This window comes from Papio anubis, chromosome 17, assembly GCF_008728515.1.
Source record: "Papio anubis isolate 15944 chromosome 17, Panubis1.0, whole genome shotgun sequence".
Taxonomy (NCBI): Eukaryota; Metazoa; Chordata; class Mammalia; order Primates; family Cercopithecidae; genus Papio; species Papio anubis.
The window spans coordinates 796,726-813,183 of NC_044992.1; the positions used below are offsets into that span (position 1 = coordinate 796,726).

A 16,458-nucleotide genomic window follows, 5' to 3' on the forward strand; every position below is an offset into this window, starting at 1 on the left:
CCTCCCAAGTAGCTGGGACTACAGGTGCCCGCCACCACGCCTGGCTAATTTTTGTATTTTTAGTAGAGAGGGGGTTTCGCCATATTGGCCAGGCTGGTTTCGAACTCCTGACCTCAGGTGATCCCCTGGCCCAGCCTCCCGAAGTACTGGGATTACAGGCACGCACCACCACACCCGGCTATTTTTTGTATTTCTAGTAGAGACGGAGTTTCGCCATGTTGGCCAGACGGATCTCAAACTTCCGACCTTGTAATTCGCCCGCCTTGGCCTCCCAAAGTGCTGGGATTATAGGCGTGAGCCACACACCCAGCTAATTTTTGTATTTTTAGTAGAAACAGGGTTTCGCTATGTTGACCAGGGCGGGGGGTGTCAAACACCCGACCTCGTAATTCGCCCACCTCGGGCTCCCAAAGTGCTGGGATTATGGACCATGCCCAGCCACCAGGCCCAGCTAATTTTTGTATTTTTAGTAGGAACGGGGTTTCGCCATGTTGGCCAGGCTGGTCTCGAACTCCCGACCTTGTGATCTGCCCACCGCCTCCTGCTCTTTCCCACGTGTGCTCCTCTCCTTCCTCCCAGGGGCACCAGGCACAAGTGTCCCCTGCCCCAGGGACTCCAAAACAAAGGAGGCTTGCCTTATGCCATAAAGCAGCACCTCAGCTGCCTCTCCAGGCCACCAGCCATGCCACGGCCCTCTGCCGGGCTGGGGGATTTGTCGACAAAGGCCTGAGACGTGGGGCCACTGCACAGAGGAGGGAGCATGGCCTTCCCTACATACCGTACGCAGAGGTGGCCTGACCAAGGTACTTAACCTCAGTACCCCAGTGTCCTCATCTGTAAAATGGCGCGCAGGGACTGTCATTCTCCCTGGAGGACCACGACAAGGATCACACGAGGAAATGACGTTCGGGAAGCGGCCTCCAGGAGCACGAGTGCTGGACACACACCGGTGACGCGTGCTGCCATCTGTCTGTCACTAAATGCTGCCCCCACCCCAGCCCGCCGCTCCGACTCCTGCCCCACTGCCCCATCAGGCGACCCAGAGTTGGGGCCTCATCACAGCAGCAAACGCCTGCGCTTAGGCCGTAAGGCCCTTGCTTTCTCTGGATGGGCTGGTGGGAGGGGGCCTAGAGAGAAGTGGGGGCCCCAGAGGCAGCCCTCCTCCTTCTCCTGCCTTTCCTTCAGGCCCTGTGAATATCCCTGAGGGCTGGACCCTATCTCAAAGCCACCTCCGACTACGTCCTCAGCGCCTGCTGGGGGGCAGCAAAACGGCATTCCAGAGGCCAGTGCCAGTTTCCTTCCTTAGATGCGTGGCTGGAGGGGAGGCAGGGACAAGCTGTGGGGACAGACTGTTCCATGACTCCGTGGGGCCCAGGTTCGTGGGAACAGCTCTGTTTCGACTCTTCTCCCAGCCTGGCCATCCGCGGTGGCTCTGAGGGCAGTCACAGGCGAGACTTTCTGAGCCACGCCCCCGGGGGATGCCTCCCCCACCGGAGGAAGCTGGTGAGATGGTTCTGCGGCGGAGGGCCAGGGCCGGGCCTCGGCACGCTGAGTGCTGGGGGGCTTCAAAGGCCTCCAGGGGACGCTGGCTCTGAACTGCCTGCTCACAGACCCAGGTCAGCTGGCAGCAGGAAGGTTTGTGTTTCTTTTAATATCAACTCCCAGGCATTTAACATTCCTCGAAGCTTAAACACAGAAACATTTCCCTTACCAGACTCTGCCTTCTGCTTTGCCAAACGTAACCTGGCTTCCTCCCTCCCCCACGGCCTCCATCTGCTCCCGTCTCCAAGAGGCTTGCAGTGACTGACGGTGTGTTTCTCCCGGGGCTTGTGCAGCTGAGTGAGAAGGAGGGAGGCGACGGGGCTGAAGTCAAGGTGGGGGAATGTGTCCTCGGGCCCTGGAGGCTGAGTTCTCGAGGGGCCTGGGGCCACCGATGCCCACAGAACTGAGTGAGAAGGGGGAGGGGCTGAGGCTGAAGTCCCAGAGTGGGGAATGTGTCACCACGGGCCCTGGAGGCTGAGTTCTCGAGGGGACTGGGGCCCACGTGCCACAGAACTGAGGGAGAGGTGGCCGGGGCTGAAGTCAAATTGGGGAATGTGTCCTCGGGCCCTGGAGGCTGAGTTCTCGAGGGGCTGGGGCCCGCCGTGCCCACAGAGCTGGCTGCCTGGCACACCCCCGTAACTCTTCTATTCCACAGCCACCAGTGGCCCAGGGAGTGTGGCGTGGCGGCCACTCTTGTCTCTTGCCTGGGCGTCTCCCGGGGCTGGACGAGCCAGCCCAGAACCCCTCCATGCCTGTCCCAGGGACCGGGAGATGGGGCTCTCACCCCTTATCCCTGCAGACAGCAGGTCCCAGGGACTGAATCTCTAGAGCCCATTTCCTAAATAACGAACTGGCTGGCAGTTGCCTGGCAGCCCTGTCTCCCTGGCGACGAGTACTGAGAAGCAGGGTGCCGGCCCCACAGCATCGGAAAGAGACGTGTTTAGGAACACGGGGCATATGCGGCGGAGGCCAGGCCCCTCCATGTGGGGCCCCTGGTTCAAACACTGGAGCCTGAGACGGGGCGGGGAGTGGGAGACCCATACGGCTCCCCAGGGGCAATGCTACCAAGGACCTGCAGGTAAGAGCCAGACACCCAACGCGGTGGTCCTGACAATGCATCAGAGAACAAACGCTTCCTGCTAAAAAGCATCATTCAGCCTCCTGTTGTAGACGGAGCCATCACCGCCTGCGCCTGGATCACGTCCGGGGCTACTGTTAAAAAGCCCAGCGCGTCCAACGCCCGAGGCTCAACCCCAGTACGTGTTAGTTACTGTCTCCCTTCATTTCATGGTCACAGGATCTACCCGCAAACCAGACCCCTTGCGGCACAGCGTGAGGCCACCCGAGGGGCCAGACGGGAGTGTGAATCCACCACGCCACGCCGTTCCCGCTCCCAAGCCTCGTTCTCTTAATAGCCTGGTCAATAGCAGCCATCTTCAAAACTGGCAGAATGTTTCAGAGACACGCGCAGCACACACAAAGGCCCTTTTCCTACCTATGTTTGTAGGGAGCCAAAAGCACAGTTGAGGTATAAATGCTCTTTTTTTTTTTGGAGACAGGGTCTCACTCTATCACCCAGGTGCGGTCTCAGCTCACTGCGACCTCCGCCTCCCGGGTTCACGCCATTCTCCTGCCTCAGCCTCCTGAGTAGCTGTGACTACAGGTGCACGCCACCACGCCCGGCTAATTTTTGTGTTTTTAGTAGAGATGGGGTTTCACCATGTTGGTCAGGCTGGTCTTGAACTCCTGACCTCGTGATCCACCTGCCTCGGCCGCCCAAAGTGCTGGGATTACAGGCATGAGCCACTGCGCCCAGTGGCATAAATGCCCTTAACCTGAGGTGCAGCCTCTACTAACACCCAAGTCCCCACCCGAAGCCTCAGGCTCCCAACACAGCTGAGTAAGGTCCAGCCACCCCAGCAACAAGTCAGAGACCACCCCCGGCCCCCAAGCCAACCAGCAGGCCCCTAAGTCCTTCAGGCAGAACAGCAAACACCTGGTCCGTGTGCCTCCCTCCGGCCCCCGTCAACGGCAGACACCGCTCCTCACACACAGCATTCCTCCCCCCCCGTTCGCCAACGCAGCCTCAGAATCCTTCTCACTACAGCGTTCCGTGAAAAAGCCACCCGTAGACTAAAGCTGGGGTGTGAAAACAAAGCTGGCTGCTTCCATCTCGCAGAAGCGCGGATGACCCACCTGGGGCGCCAGGCACACACCTGGGCTTCCGAGGCCACACCAAGCGGCCACCTTTAGCAGGGGAGAACCACCCCCTGAGGAACTTTCCTCCAACCAGCTTGGAACCAAAATCACCAAAGAGCAGGCTCCTTGACCAGGACTCCTTTTCAACTGGAACCGTCTCCCGGAGGCTCCCCAGCCTTGCCGTGGCACCCTGGCCTCACCTGGATCTGCCCTTTGCCCATGATCTTGTCCACAATCTCGTTGTTGTCCTTGTTGACCTTGGTCTTGTCATAGCACTTCTCATAGCACAGGATCCTCAGGGACTGGGAACCCTCCAGCTCGATCTCAAACTCCTGGGGAAAGATGGGACAAAGGGCCCTGAACCTCTGAAGCTGGGAGGCCTGGCTTTCCGGCAGGTGCAGGCCCCTCAGCTCTGCAAGGAGGACTGAGTAAGCACGGCCCACAAGGAACACGTCAGATTTTCTGGAGCTCCGAGAGGCCTCCCATCACCGATGGAGTCTGGGGCCTGAGCTGACAGCGCAGGGTCTGACACCCAGACACACGCCGTGATCAGAAACCACAGGAGCAGGGGGCAGAAAGGGGGGCACAGGCAGAGCTGGTCTGACCAACGGGCCTGGCTGTCCCCAGCAGACAGGCCATGGGCACGGGGCGGTGGCAGCACACTCAGGGCGGTGGTGGCACACTCAGGGCGGTGGCGGCACACTCAGGGCGGTGGCGGCACACTCAGGGCGGTGGGGGCACACTCAGTGGCAAACTTGAGGGTCCCTGCAGAGACACCAGCCCCTGCCACTCACCTCATCCCACTTGGGCTCCGCTGTGTCCCGGAACACCCTGGTTTTCGCTTTGCTGACAAAATAGCCGAAGGAATCCACCTCCAGGGTACAGTACAGGTCTGTGGGGAAGGACAGACGGAGATACCGTATGAGTGGGGCCAGGGTGGGGCCGGTGGGGCAGCGCTCAGGATGGAGGGGGACATCGCATCTGTCCTTTTCAACATCCTTGAGGACGGCACCTTGGCTCTAGCCTCCCTGAAGCTTTGGATCATCTGGCTCCTCCTGTTCCCCTGCCCCCTTCTTAGGGGCTCTGCCCACCTTACCTCAGCCCACTCCACACTCTGCTCTCCCCACCTCAGCCCAGCCCATGCTCTGCCCTCCCCACCTCAGCCCAGCCCACGCTCTGCCCTCCCCACCTCAGCCCAGCCCACGCTCTGCCCTCCTCACCTCTGCCCAACCCACACTCTGGCCTCCTCCTCCCTCTAAAGGGCCCTCAACTGTGCTGTGTCTGCATCTTCCTCACCATGGAGACGTTACCACAAACTCTTCACTGAGCACCCTGGTGCCACCTCTCCCCATAACACTGGTGCCCAGGTCTCAACAGCGGCATTTCTGGGGTGGGAGGTGCTGGAGGCGTTTAGCACCTTGCCTCTGGGTCCTGAATGCTCGGAGCAACCCCCGCAAGCCCAGGGTGCTATGGTTTCCTCTGCTGCACTTAACATAAACCACAGGGATCTGCTCTACCCGTGCATCCCTAGTCTCTCTCCCCCCACGACATAAACACCACACTGGAGAAGCCTGAGTTTTCTTGCCCGCCGGTGCACCCGCAGTACCAAGAACAGGCCTGGGAACCCAGCCAGCACACGGCCAATGAGGCTCCGACCACCACCAAGTGCTCCAGGTAACAAGGCGGTAGGAGGCTGGGGCGGGACGGCAGGGCCAGGGGCGTTCCCCAGCATTTCCATCTTGAACCCTGGCCTTCAGGCTGAAAATCTATCCCGGGACACAACTGCTGAGGCCACAGCACCGGCCCGGACCCCAGGCCCTCTGCAAACCCACAGCCCCACTGGGCTCAGACCCCGGCAGTCCCCCCACCTCCAGGGACATGCCGAGGTTGTTCCCAGGGTACCGGAGGCCGTGAGGGGGGTGCCTTTGGGGCACCACAGCCAACTCTCTGCAGCGTGAATCAAGGCAGAGGTCAGAGTGCGGGCAGACGGTGCAGGTGGCTTACTCTGCTTGGCTCCCGGAGCTGCCCAGCTGGGCTGTTCTCCATCAGAACAGCTTCCCTGGCCGGGCACGGTAGCTCACGCCTATAAATCTCAGCACTTTGGGAGGCCGAGGTGGGCAGATCACCGGAGGATAGGAGTTTCAGACCAGCCTGGCCAACACAGTGAAACCCCATCTCTACTAAAAATACAAAAATTAGCTGGGTGTGGTGGCGGGCGCCTGTAATTCCAGCTACTCAGGAGGCTGAGGCAGGAGAATCTCTTGAACCTGGGAGGTAGAGGTTGCAGTGAGCCAAGATCTCGCCACTGCAGCCTGGAAGACAGAGCGAGACTGTCTCAAAAACAAGAATGGCTTTCCCACAGAAAGGAGAGTGCAGCTGCCCCAAGAAGCCTCCAGCTGGAGCAACAGAAAGGAGACCCAGTTGGGCATCGGAACACACGGAACGTGGGTGCGGTGGATTCGCAGGCGAACAACACAGAGGCGCTGAGCACCCCGGCCTGGGCCAGACCAGGGAGTGGGTCTGTGTGTCTGAGACGGGCCGTGAAGTGCTGTCATCATGGACTGATGTCAGTGTGAGCAAACCCTCCTTGAGGGGCTGGGGACGGCTCACAGGGTCAGAGCGAGGGTTCCGGAAGGGGATGGGGACGGCTCACAGGGTCAGAGTGAGGGATGGGGACGGCTCACAGGGTCAGAGCGAGGGTTCCGGAAGGGGCTGGGGGACGGCTCACAGGGTCAGAGTGAGGGATGGAGATGGCTCACAGGGTCAGAGCAGGGTTTGGAAGGGGCTGGGGACGGCTCACAGGGTCAGAGCGAGGGTTCCGGAGTCAGACCATCTGGGCCACACTCCGGCTCTGCACAAACCACCTCACTTCCCTCCCCGGGTTCCCTGTCTGCAGAGCAGGAACAGTCACGGTGCCTACACCCTGGGCCTGCCTGTCCCGAGGTCCTGAGGTTACCACCGCTGAAGACACAGGGCCTCACCTCTGAGTGAGAACAGACGTGTGAGTGGGTCAGGGGCGGCGGCGGCGAAGGGAGTGAGGATAATCTGGGGGTAAGGAGAGATTTGGGAGCAGCTCAGCCCGGCTCTGACACCCGCCCAGGCTGGGAAGAAGAACGCCTGCTCCACGCCACGGGCCTGGCTCCCTGAGGTGAGGACCTTCCAGCCAGCGGGAAGCAGGAGAGGGAGGAGGGGTGGCATCTGGGGGCCACGGAGTGGAGGCGCCTGGTCCACACACGGGTGGGATGGTCCTACAGAGCTCACTAGCCAGAAGCTTCTGAGCAGCAGCCCCCAGAAGGGGGGTCTGTGGGTTTGGAGAGAGTTCAGGAAGCTTCCACGTTAACAAGCAGCCCGAGTGGCCGTGTGGGGGTCCTGGCCAGACTTCGAGAAGTGCCCTAAGGCCGGGCGCGGTGGCTCAAGCCTGTAATCCCAGCACTTTGGGAGGCCGAGACGGGCGGATCACGAGGTCAGGCGATCGAGACCATCCTGGCTAACACGATGAAACCCCGTCTCTACTAAAATACAAAAAAAATTAGCCGGGCGAGGTGGCGGGCGCCTGTAGTCCCAGCTACTCAGGAGGCTGAGGCAGGAGAATGGCGTGAACCCGGGAGGCGGAGCTTGCAGTGAGCCGAGATCGGGCCACTGCACTCCAGCCTGGGCAACAGAGCGAGACTCCGTCTCAAAAAAAAAAAAAAAAAAAAAAGAGAAGTGCCCTAAAGGGAAGAGGTCGGGCTCTGGTGCCGGAAGACGTGGATTCTGCTGCACCACCTGCTACTGCCTGACCCCAGGAAGGAACCTGGAGCCCCTCCGAGCCTCAGTGTCCTTGTGTGTAAAATGGGGATGGTTTCCGTGACCTCAGCAGGACACCGGAGGCTCAGAGCGGGCCGGAGACTGAGAGGCTTTGAACACGCCACGGGCTTTGACCGTGTGAGTATGTCCACACGCCGGCCACGGTCTCATCTTCTCCAGGTGCACGGCAGCTGCTGTGTAAATTAATGACTTCATTCCGCATTTCTGAGCTCCTGTTCATGCCGGGGTAAAGGAGACCCGGTTCCCGCCCTCAGAGAACTCAGTGGGAGGCAAATTGTAAGTGACAAAACAGCACGACAGGTGCGACAGGTGCTATAACCGGCTTGCCCTGAGCGGGATGGGGGCACGAAGAAGGGAGCCCAGTTTGCCCCAGGAACTCAGGGAGGCTTCCTGGGAAAGGCAGAGGGCCCACAGTGTCACCTCTGTGTGGGGCGCTGCAGGGAGGGGGCGAGGGCAGACCCCACCTGCCAGTGAGGAGCAGGGAGTGGGAAGGGAGTCAGGAGCCTGGGGTTTCTGATCCTCTGTGATGTTAGGTCTTTTCTCCTCTCTGTAACTCAGTTACCTCCTCTGGCAAATAGGTAGAAACTATCAGCTATCTAACTGACTCACAAATTCCCGTGCGGGTAACAAGCAGAGAAAAAGTGCAACCAGGTCGGGCACAGGGGCTCACACCTGTTATCCCAGCACTGCGGGAGGCCAAGGTGGGCAGATCATGAGGTCAAGAGATCGAGACCATCCTGGCTAACACGGCGAAACCCCATCTCTACTAAAAATACAAAAATTAGGCCGGGCGCGGTGGCTCAAGCCTGTAATCCCAGCACTTTGGGAGGCCGAGACGGGCGGATCACGAGGTCAGGAGATCGAGACCATCCTGGCTAGCACGGGGAAACCCCGTCTCTACTAAAAAATACAAAAAACTAGCCGGGCGAGGTGGCGGGCGCCTGTAGTCCCAGCTACTCAGGAGGCTGAGGCAGGAGAATGGCGTAAACCCGGGAGGCGGAGCTTGCAGTGAGCTGAGATCCGGCCACTGCACTCCAGCCTGGGCGACAGAGCGAGACTCCGCCTCAAAAAAAAAAAAAAAAAAAAAAATACAAAAATTAGCTGGGTGTGGTAGCAGGCACTTGTAATCCCAGCTACTCAGGAGGCTGAGGCAGGAGAATCGCTTGAACCCGGGAGGCAGAGGTTGCAGTGAGCTGAGATCGCACCATTGCACTCTAGCCTGGGGGTCAGAGTGAGACTCTGTCTCGAAAATATAAAATTAAATTAAATTTTAAAAGTGCAACCAGACTGGGCACAGCAGCTCACGCCTATAATCTCAGCACTTTGGGAGGCTGAGGTGGGAGGATGGTTGAGCCTAGGAGTTCAAGACCAGCCTGGGCAACATAATAAGAACCTGTCTCTACAAAAAAAATTTTTTTTAATTAAAAAAGAAGTGCAATCGTACTTTGTGAAACACTAAAAACAGATTTAGTACGACGAATCTACAAATAGAGGAGACAACAGGGAACGCTGCACACACACCATCATATCCGAGCCTGCTCTCCTGTCAAAATTCACAAGCGTGATTGGCTTTTAGTGGAGGCTCAGAGAGGTTAAGAAACTTGCCCAAGGTCACACAGCTTGTCATGGGCAGATATGAAGTTGGAGTCCACATGTTTGTTGCCCTCGGTTTCTTTTTTTTTTTTTGAGAAGGATTCTCGCTCTGTCGCCCAGGCTGGAGTTCAGTGGTGCGATCTCAGCTCACAGCAACCTCTGCCTCCTGGGTTCAAGGGATTCTCCGACCTCAGCCTCCCAAGTAGCTGGGACTACAGCTGCCCACTACCACGCCTGGCTTTTTTTTTTTTTTTTGTTTGTTTGTTTGTTTGTTTGAGACAGAGTCTCTCTCTGTCGCCCAGGCTGGAGTGCAGTGGCCAGATCTCAGCTCACTGCAAGCTCCGCCTCCCGGGTTTACACTATTCTCCTGCCTCAGCCTCCCGAGTAGCTGGGACTACAGGCGCCTGCCACCTCTCCCGGCTAGTTTTTTGTATTTTTTAGTAGAGACGGGGTTTCACCGAATTAGCCAGGATGGTCTTGTTCTTCTGACCTCGTGATCTGCCCGTCTCAGCCTCCCAAAGTGCTGGGATAACAGGCTTGAGCCACCGCGCCCGGCCTGTATTTTTAGTAGAGACAGAATTTCACCATGTTGGCCTGGATGGTCTCGAACTCCTGACCTCAGGTGATCTGCCCACCTGGGCCTCCCAAAGTGCTGGGATTACAGGCGTGAGCCACCGCGCCCAGCCCCTAGGTTTCAGACAGCTTCAGGGAGGGCTTGAGAAAGAGGACTTTGGAGACAAAGGACAGGGGTGACTTCCCTGCCAAGAGGAGCTGGTTTCTGGCCTTCAGGGGAATACCCCATGTCTAAAGGCGCGCTGGCAGGCCCCCATCCTGGGCAGAGCAGAGCAGTGCGGGATCCACAATGGCCCACCCAACCTCGTCCTGGCCAGGGCACTTACTGGCTGATTGCTTAAATCCCTTGGCAGAGTGGACGATGACATGAAGGAAGCCATAGAGTCCTGGAGACTCGTCGTCTGCAAGAGAGAAAAGCCCCCAGGGCAGAGCGTGGTGAGCGGCTCCCCTCGGCCTCCACCCCAGGCTGGCGGGAGGCAGATGGGGGTATGAGACTCAGCTGAGTCTTGGTCCAACATCACCACCTGGTGGCCAGATGAAAAAGTTTCCGAAGGCCACTGCTTCCTCGGATGTGAGCTGCCTGGGGTAGGGCTGGAGGGTCCTTCTCTCCTCCACTCAGCCTGGGGGTGTCCAGCACACCCACCATCCTGGCCCAGGGACTTAGTACCATTCCCCATGGCTACGGTCCCTCCCTCCGAATCCTGCCTATCCTGGCAGTGAAAACTGACCGATATGAGAAATCATTCTGCTAATGGCAGAGAGAAGGCCCAGCTCTGCCCCCGCTTGGGACACAGGGGTCCCTAGATGCCCCTCCTATGACGAGGAAAGCTTGCCTTCAGAACCCCGTTCACAAAGTGAACCCTTTTCCAGCACACAGGCAGCGAGAATCCACCCACTCTGGTCAGTTCCCAGCCCTGATCACAGCTCCCCACTGCTCAAAACCGCCCCCAGACTCCTGGACTTACGGGATGAACTCCAAACTCCCTGGCTTGGCATTTGAGGCCTTTCAAGAGCTGGTCCCTGGAAACTTCCAGCCTCATTTCCCATACACCGTTTTATCCACCGGCTCCACTCTCTCATGAATATATTAACAGCACAATCCCAGTGCACCAGGGTGCCAGTTCTCCCAAGCCAGACAGAGCGGCCCGAGGAAAAGCCCAGGTCATCTGGAAACTCAGGAGACAGTCGCCCCTACCCAGGCTCTGTGTCCCTGGCCAGTGAACAGTCTCAGCTACAGCCGAGCAAGGATCAGCCATTTACAGCTACGTGTCTGCCTGGGTCCTTATGGGAAGCCGGCCACGCTCTGGGGGCTGGGACCTGCCGGTTGGACAACCTCAGGTTCCCAAGCTTACCGTCTTTATTGCTGGTGACAGGAATGTTGTGTACAGTCCTAAGCTTGAAACAGGATCCTGTGAGCACCTGGAGCTCCACTGAGCTCAGGACAAAGGCCTGGAGATCTGGAGGGAGAGCCGAGAGAGAAGGGAGCGTGGGCACTGGTCCACTAGGACCCTCTGCTCTTCCCTGGGGGCTGCAGGAAGACGGCCTAATCCCTGGGGCAGAGTTGGTCCCTGCGAGGGAGGGGGAAGGATTTGTGGACACAGGGGGATGGGTATAGGTGCTGTCAGAGGGGTCAGAGTAGGAGAATCTGACTGAAGAGGTTTGCGTGTGTGCGTGCGTGCGTGCGTGTGTGTGTGTGTGTGTGGTGTATGTGTTTTGGTTTTGTTTTTTGAGAAGAAGTCTCGCTTTGCTGCCCACGCTGGAGTACAGTGCTGTGATCTCAGCTCACTGCAGCCTCCGCCTCCCGGGTTCAAGGGATTCTCCTGCTTCAGCCTCCTGAGTAGCTAGGATTACATGTGCCCGCTACCACACCCAGCTAATTTTTGTGTTTTTAGTAGATGGGGTTTCACCATGTTGCCCAGCCTGATCTCAAACTCCTGACTGGGATTACAGGCATGAGCCACCGCACCCAGCCTGTGTGTGGGGTGTGTGTGTGTGTGTGTGTGTGTGTGTAAGAGAGAAAGAGAAAAAGAGGGGCAGAGAGAAAAAGAGAAAGCCCAGGCTGGGCCCTGGGTCCAGTCCCAGGACTAAATCATCATGTCTTTAAGCCAATCACTTAGATTCTTCAGGTCTCAATATACAACATCCTTAAATGCCCATCCCCGGCACCTTTGAGGGTGACTGTGAGGGCCAAAGACGTGATACTGGACACGAAATACTTAGAAATACAAAAGGCCCATCATTGCCACAGACATATTCGGGGAGTGCGGAAGGGGCAGGAATTTACCCTTCTTCTGTAGTTTCTGAATTGCTTCTCTCCACTCTGACCTCTCGTAGTCCGAGGACAGTAGGAACAGGTAACTCTGAAGAGAGATGAGAATGCAGTGGGTGACCACAGTCAGGCCAAACGTATTCCCAGATACTGGGGACCCCACCAAAGCTCCTTCTTTTTTTTGAGACAGAGTTTCACTTGTTACCCAGGCTCGAGTGCAGTGGCACAATCTCGGCTCACTGCAACCTCCGCCTCCCAGGCTCAAGCGATTCTCCTGCCTTGGCCTCCCGAGTAACTGAGATTACAGGTGCACGCCACCACGCCCGGCTAATTTTTGCTATTTTTAGTACAGACGGGGTTTTGCCATGTTGGCCAGGCTGGTCTCAAACTCCTGACCTCAGGTGATCTGCCTGCCTCGGCCTCCCAAAGTGCTGGGATTACAGGCGTGAGCCACCTTGCCCGGCCCAAAGCTCCTCCTTATCCCGGCACGGCTGACCTTGGAGAAGGAGGCAGCTGGGGTTGTGTGGGTGAAGGGGAAGCTCCTTCCTGGAAAGCCAAGGTGACAGGAGCAGCCGTGCCAGGGACGGCCAGCAGAGGGCACTCATTCCACACAAGTGGGGAGAGTGAGTCAACAGCTGGAGCCACAGCAGCCTCCTTAGGAAGAGGGGCCCGAGTTTCTGGTTCCTACAGGTTGGGGCCAGGAGCCATAGACTGGGCCGCTCTGGACTAAGGAAGGGGCTGTCTTGGTCCCACCCCCACCCTTCCTGACCTTTCCATTCCGATTGTGGATCCTGAACGGGATTGTGGGGGAGTTGAGCAGCAGCAGGAACTCATTCTCAAACATCTTCTTCTTCAGACGCTCGATGGCCCGGCTCTGGCCTTTGTTGGCTTTCTGTAGGGGGTGGGGACACAGAGGGTTTCGCTCACACTCAGGCCTTTCTCACGAGCAGCACTAAGCACGACACTCCGCTGTGTGTTAATCGTGCTCTTTACATTTTCCATATTTCATGATGTTTTGACATCTTGTGGCAGGAGAGGCGGGTACCGGGGTGAGAAACTGCTCCCCCGCAGGGCTCGCTAATTTCTAAGACTGTCAGTGACGCCCTGTGAGCACAGCTCTCATTCACACACCCACTGATCCAGAGCCCATGTCCCCAACTACCTTCTCTACCCGACGCTCACTCGCCCAGCCAGCATCTCCTCTGCCCCACGTTACCCAGGACCAGGGTCCAGGTCACTAGAGACCACCCCTCTAGCCCAGGGCTGCCAACGTAATGGAAGCCAGCCAGTGCCAAGCCCTTTCCCTGCCCTGCCCTGTTTCTCCACGGAAAAGTTGTGGCCACACTTTCCTTCCACTCCTGCCTCCTGCTCAAAGCTGGCGCCTCCCCACGTGGCCCTGGGCAGGGTGCTATGCCTCCTTCTCTTGGGAACCCTAAATAACACAAATATTACAGTAGCATTAGCCTCTCGGGACTGTCACTCTGTTGCCTCCACACATTCAATTCTGGGTACAACAGAGACGCCTGCGTAGGAAAACCTCAGACACCTTTCAGCCTGAAGCTCTGCCTGCTAGCCTGGCACCGAGGCCCCCATAGCAGGGTTCCGGCCCCCCTGCCCCGCGGACAACCCACCCGGCCCCCTCGGCTCAGCCTCCCTCCCTCACCAGCCATTCATCCTCTGTGGGCAGAGCCTGCTCCCTCAGTGTTCCCAGTTTCTGTCTATTTCATAAAGGATCCTCTCCCTTTTATTAACCGCGATTATGCTTCAAGTCTCAGCATGCAAGGCCATCCTCAAGCTCCTAAGTTACAATTCCTCTCTGGAGCGTTTTGTTCTTTTTAACCCACTGGACTGGCAAAATTGTAACGAATGTTCCCAGCCAGTGTTGTGACACTGTGGGGGACCATCACCCTCACACACCGCGGGGAGAATGCCGTCGGTCACAGCTTTTTCAGACGTAAGCCTGACAATGAAGGGCACATTCACTCTGCCCTGAGCCTTCCCCCAGAGGGGATCTACTGCAGAGAGGCACACGCGCAGCAGTGTTTACTGTCGACCTGCCTGCTAAGAGCAAAGAATCAGAAACCATCCAAATATCCAAAAACATCTGCATGCAGTCAAGCGACAGAGCGGGACGCAGTTGTTAAAAAGAATCTGATGCCGCCGGGCGCAGCGGCTCACGCCTGAAATCCCAGCACTTTGGGAGGCCGAGGTGGGCGGATCGTTTGAGGTCAGGAGTTCGAGACCAGCCTGGCCAACATGGTGAAACCCCGTATCTACTAAGAATGCAAAAACTACCGGGCGCGGTGGCGGGCGCCTGTAATCCCAGCTACTCGGGAGGCTGAGGCAGGAGAGTCGCTTGAACCCGGGAGGTGGAAGTTCCAGTGAGCCAAGATCACACCACTGCACTCCAGCCTGGGTGACAGAGCGAGATTCCATCTCAGAAAGAATCTGATACATCCAAAGGGCTCAAAGACCCACTGTGGAGTGAAATGCTGAAGTTGCAAAACAGCACGTGTAGTCTAGTCTCATTGTACACACACGTGCGCGCACACACACACACACAGGTGCACACCAGTATAAGCAAAGAAAAGTTCAGAAGAACACACCTCCAGCTGTTAGCAATGGGAGGTGGGTGGCGACCAGCTTTACCCTGTACATGCTGGTACTATGAGCATTTCTCATTATAACAAGCCAGTATTACACTGGTGATTAGAAAAAACATCAAAGTTTTAAAAATTATTATTAAAAGGACAAGGCCGGGCGCAGTGGCTCACGCCTGTAATCCCAGCACTTTGGGAGGCCGAGGCAGGTGGATCACAAAGTCAGGAGTTCGAGACCAGCCTCACTGACACGGTGAAACCCTGTCTCTACTAAAAACACAAAAACTTAGCCGGGCGTGGTGGCGTGTGCCTGTAGTCCCAGCTACTTGGGAGGCTGAGGCAGGAGAATTGCTTGAACCCGGGAGGCAGAGGTTGCAGTGAGCCGAGATTATGCTACTGCACTCCAATGTGGGTGACAGAGTGAGAATCTGTCTCAAAAAAAAAAAAAAAAAAAAAAGAACAAATCACTGCTTCTTCCATGACTCAGAGGACGGCACCTGTGCCTCCCTAGTGACTCACCACATGTGCCACGCTCTGTGGTCAGCAAGGGGCGTATCTGCTTCCTCCACTGGACAGGGATATCCATGAGGCACCCGGCGCACCCCAGGCACCGCAGCCAGTGGGGCTCAGTAACTCTTGACTTGACTGGGCGCAAGGCCACATCTGCACAGCTGGGGCAACAGCGGGGGCAGGAAGCCTGCTGACTCCCGGGCGGGTGAGAAACCGGCACACAGGATGCTCCTGGGCGGGGACTGTGGGCAGGGCCCAGCGGTTCAGGAGGGGGACAGCTGTGCTGGTGAGGGAGCTCCCTCTGGGCAGATGTACCCCCAGTTAGACCCTCCGTCCTAGGACATCCCCGGCCCTGAACACTCCTGGGTTATAATGGTGATCTTTCTTTCCCCTGTTCAAAGAGAGATGCTTGAGTTGAAAGAATCCTTAGAGAGGCCATCTGGTCATGTTTTCTTCAATAATTGTTTGTTTATTAAGTACCTTTTTTTCTTTTTTGAGATGGAGTCCCACTCACTCTGTTGCCCAGGCTGGAGTATAGTGGCGCGATCTCGGCTCACTGCAACCTCCACCTCCCAGGTTCACACAGTTCTCCTGCCTCAGCCTCCCAAGTGGCTGGGATTACAGGCGCCCACCACCACACCCAGCTAAATTTTGTACTTTTCGTAGAGAAGGGCCTTCACCATGTTGGCCAGGCTGGTCTTGAACTTCTAGCCTCAAGTGATCCACCTGCCATGGCCTCCCAAAGTGCTGGGATTACTGGCGTGAGCCACCGTGCTGGGCCCTAAGTACCTATTTTTTACGTGTTAAGTATTAGGAACATAAAACAGAAGAAAACAGCGCTGTCAGTGGAGTTCACTTTCTACTGGGGAAGAGAAGAGGCTGACAATGCAATTATAATTCAGTAGCATTTAAGCAAAGCCACAGGTGAACAAAAAGCCACAGGATCTGGGGACAGGGCACCCAATGCAGACTGTGGTGGCGGTGGGTGTCAGAGAAGCTTCCCAGGGGCGGTGAGGCCTAAGCTGAACCTGAGAGGTGAGGAAAAGAGACCAGACTGACCAAACCGCTCCACGCCCTTCCTCCACTCCAGGCCCTTCCTCAGCTCCAGGCCCTTCCTCCGCTCCCTGGGAGGCTCCTCTTGCGGTGCCTTCCTCTAAACACTGTTGTTGTTGTGTGAACTGAGGGCTATGCATGTTCCTCTAAACACTGTTGTTGTTATGTGAACTGAGGGCTTTACATGTTCCTCTAAACACTGTTGTTATGTGAAGTGAGGGCTTTACATGTTCCTCTAAACACTGTTGTTGTGTGAACTGAAGGCTTTACATGTTCCTCTAAACACTGTTGTTGTGTGAACTGAGGGCTATG

The 16,458-nt window shown here is 57.1% G+C and overlaps 1 protein-coding gene across 5 annotated transcripts in view; it reads right to left on the bottom strand.

Moving 5' to 3' along the window:
* The window catches only part of ABR (ABR activator of RhoGEF and GTPase), a 217,511-nt gene that overhangs the window by 39,791 nt on the left and 161,262 nt on the right, over positions 1–16,458 (bottom strand). For all 5 annotated transcript variants that reach the window (XM_031657231.1, XM_031657234.1, XM_031657232.1 and 2 more), the window contains 6 exons: positions 12,753–12,875; positions 11,999–12,074; positions 11,067–11,171; positions 10,041–10,115; positions 4,536–4,633; positions 3,942–4,073 (listed from right to left, as the gene is read on the bottom strand). In XM_031657231.1, coding sequence (XP_031513091.1) covers positions 3,942–4,073; positions 4,536–4,633; positions 10,041–10,115; positions 11,067–11,171; positions 11,999–12,074; positions 12,753–12,875 — 609 coding nt within the window. The remainder of the gene's footprint in view (positions 1–3,941; positions 4,074–4,535; positions 4,634–10,040; positions 10,116–11,066; positions 11,172–11,998; positions 12,075–12,752; positions 12,876–16,458) is intronic.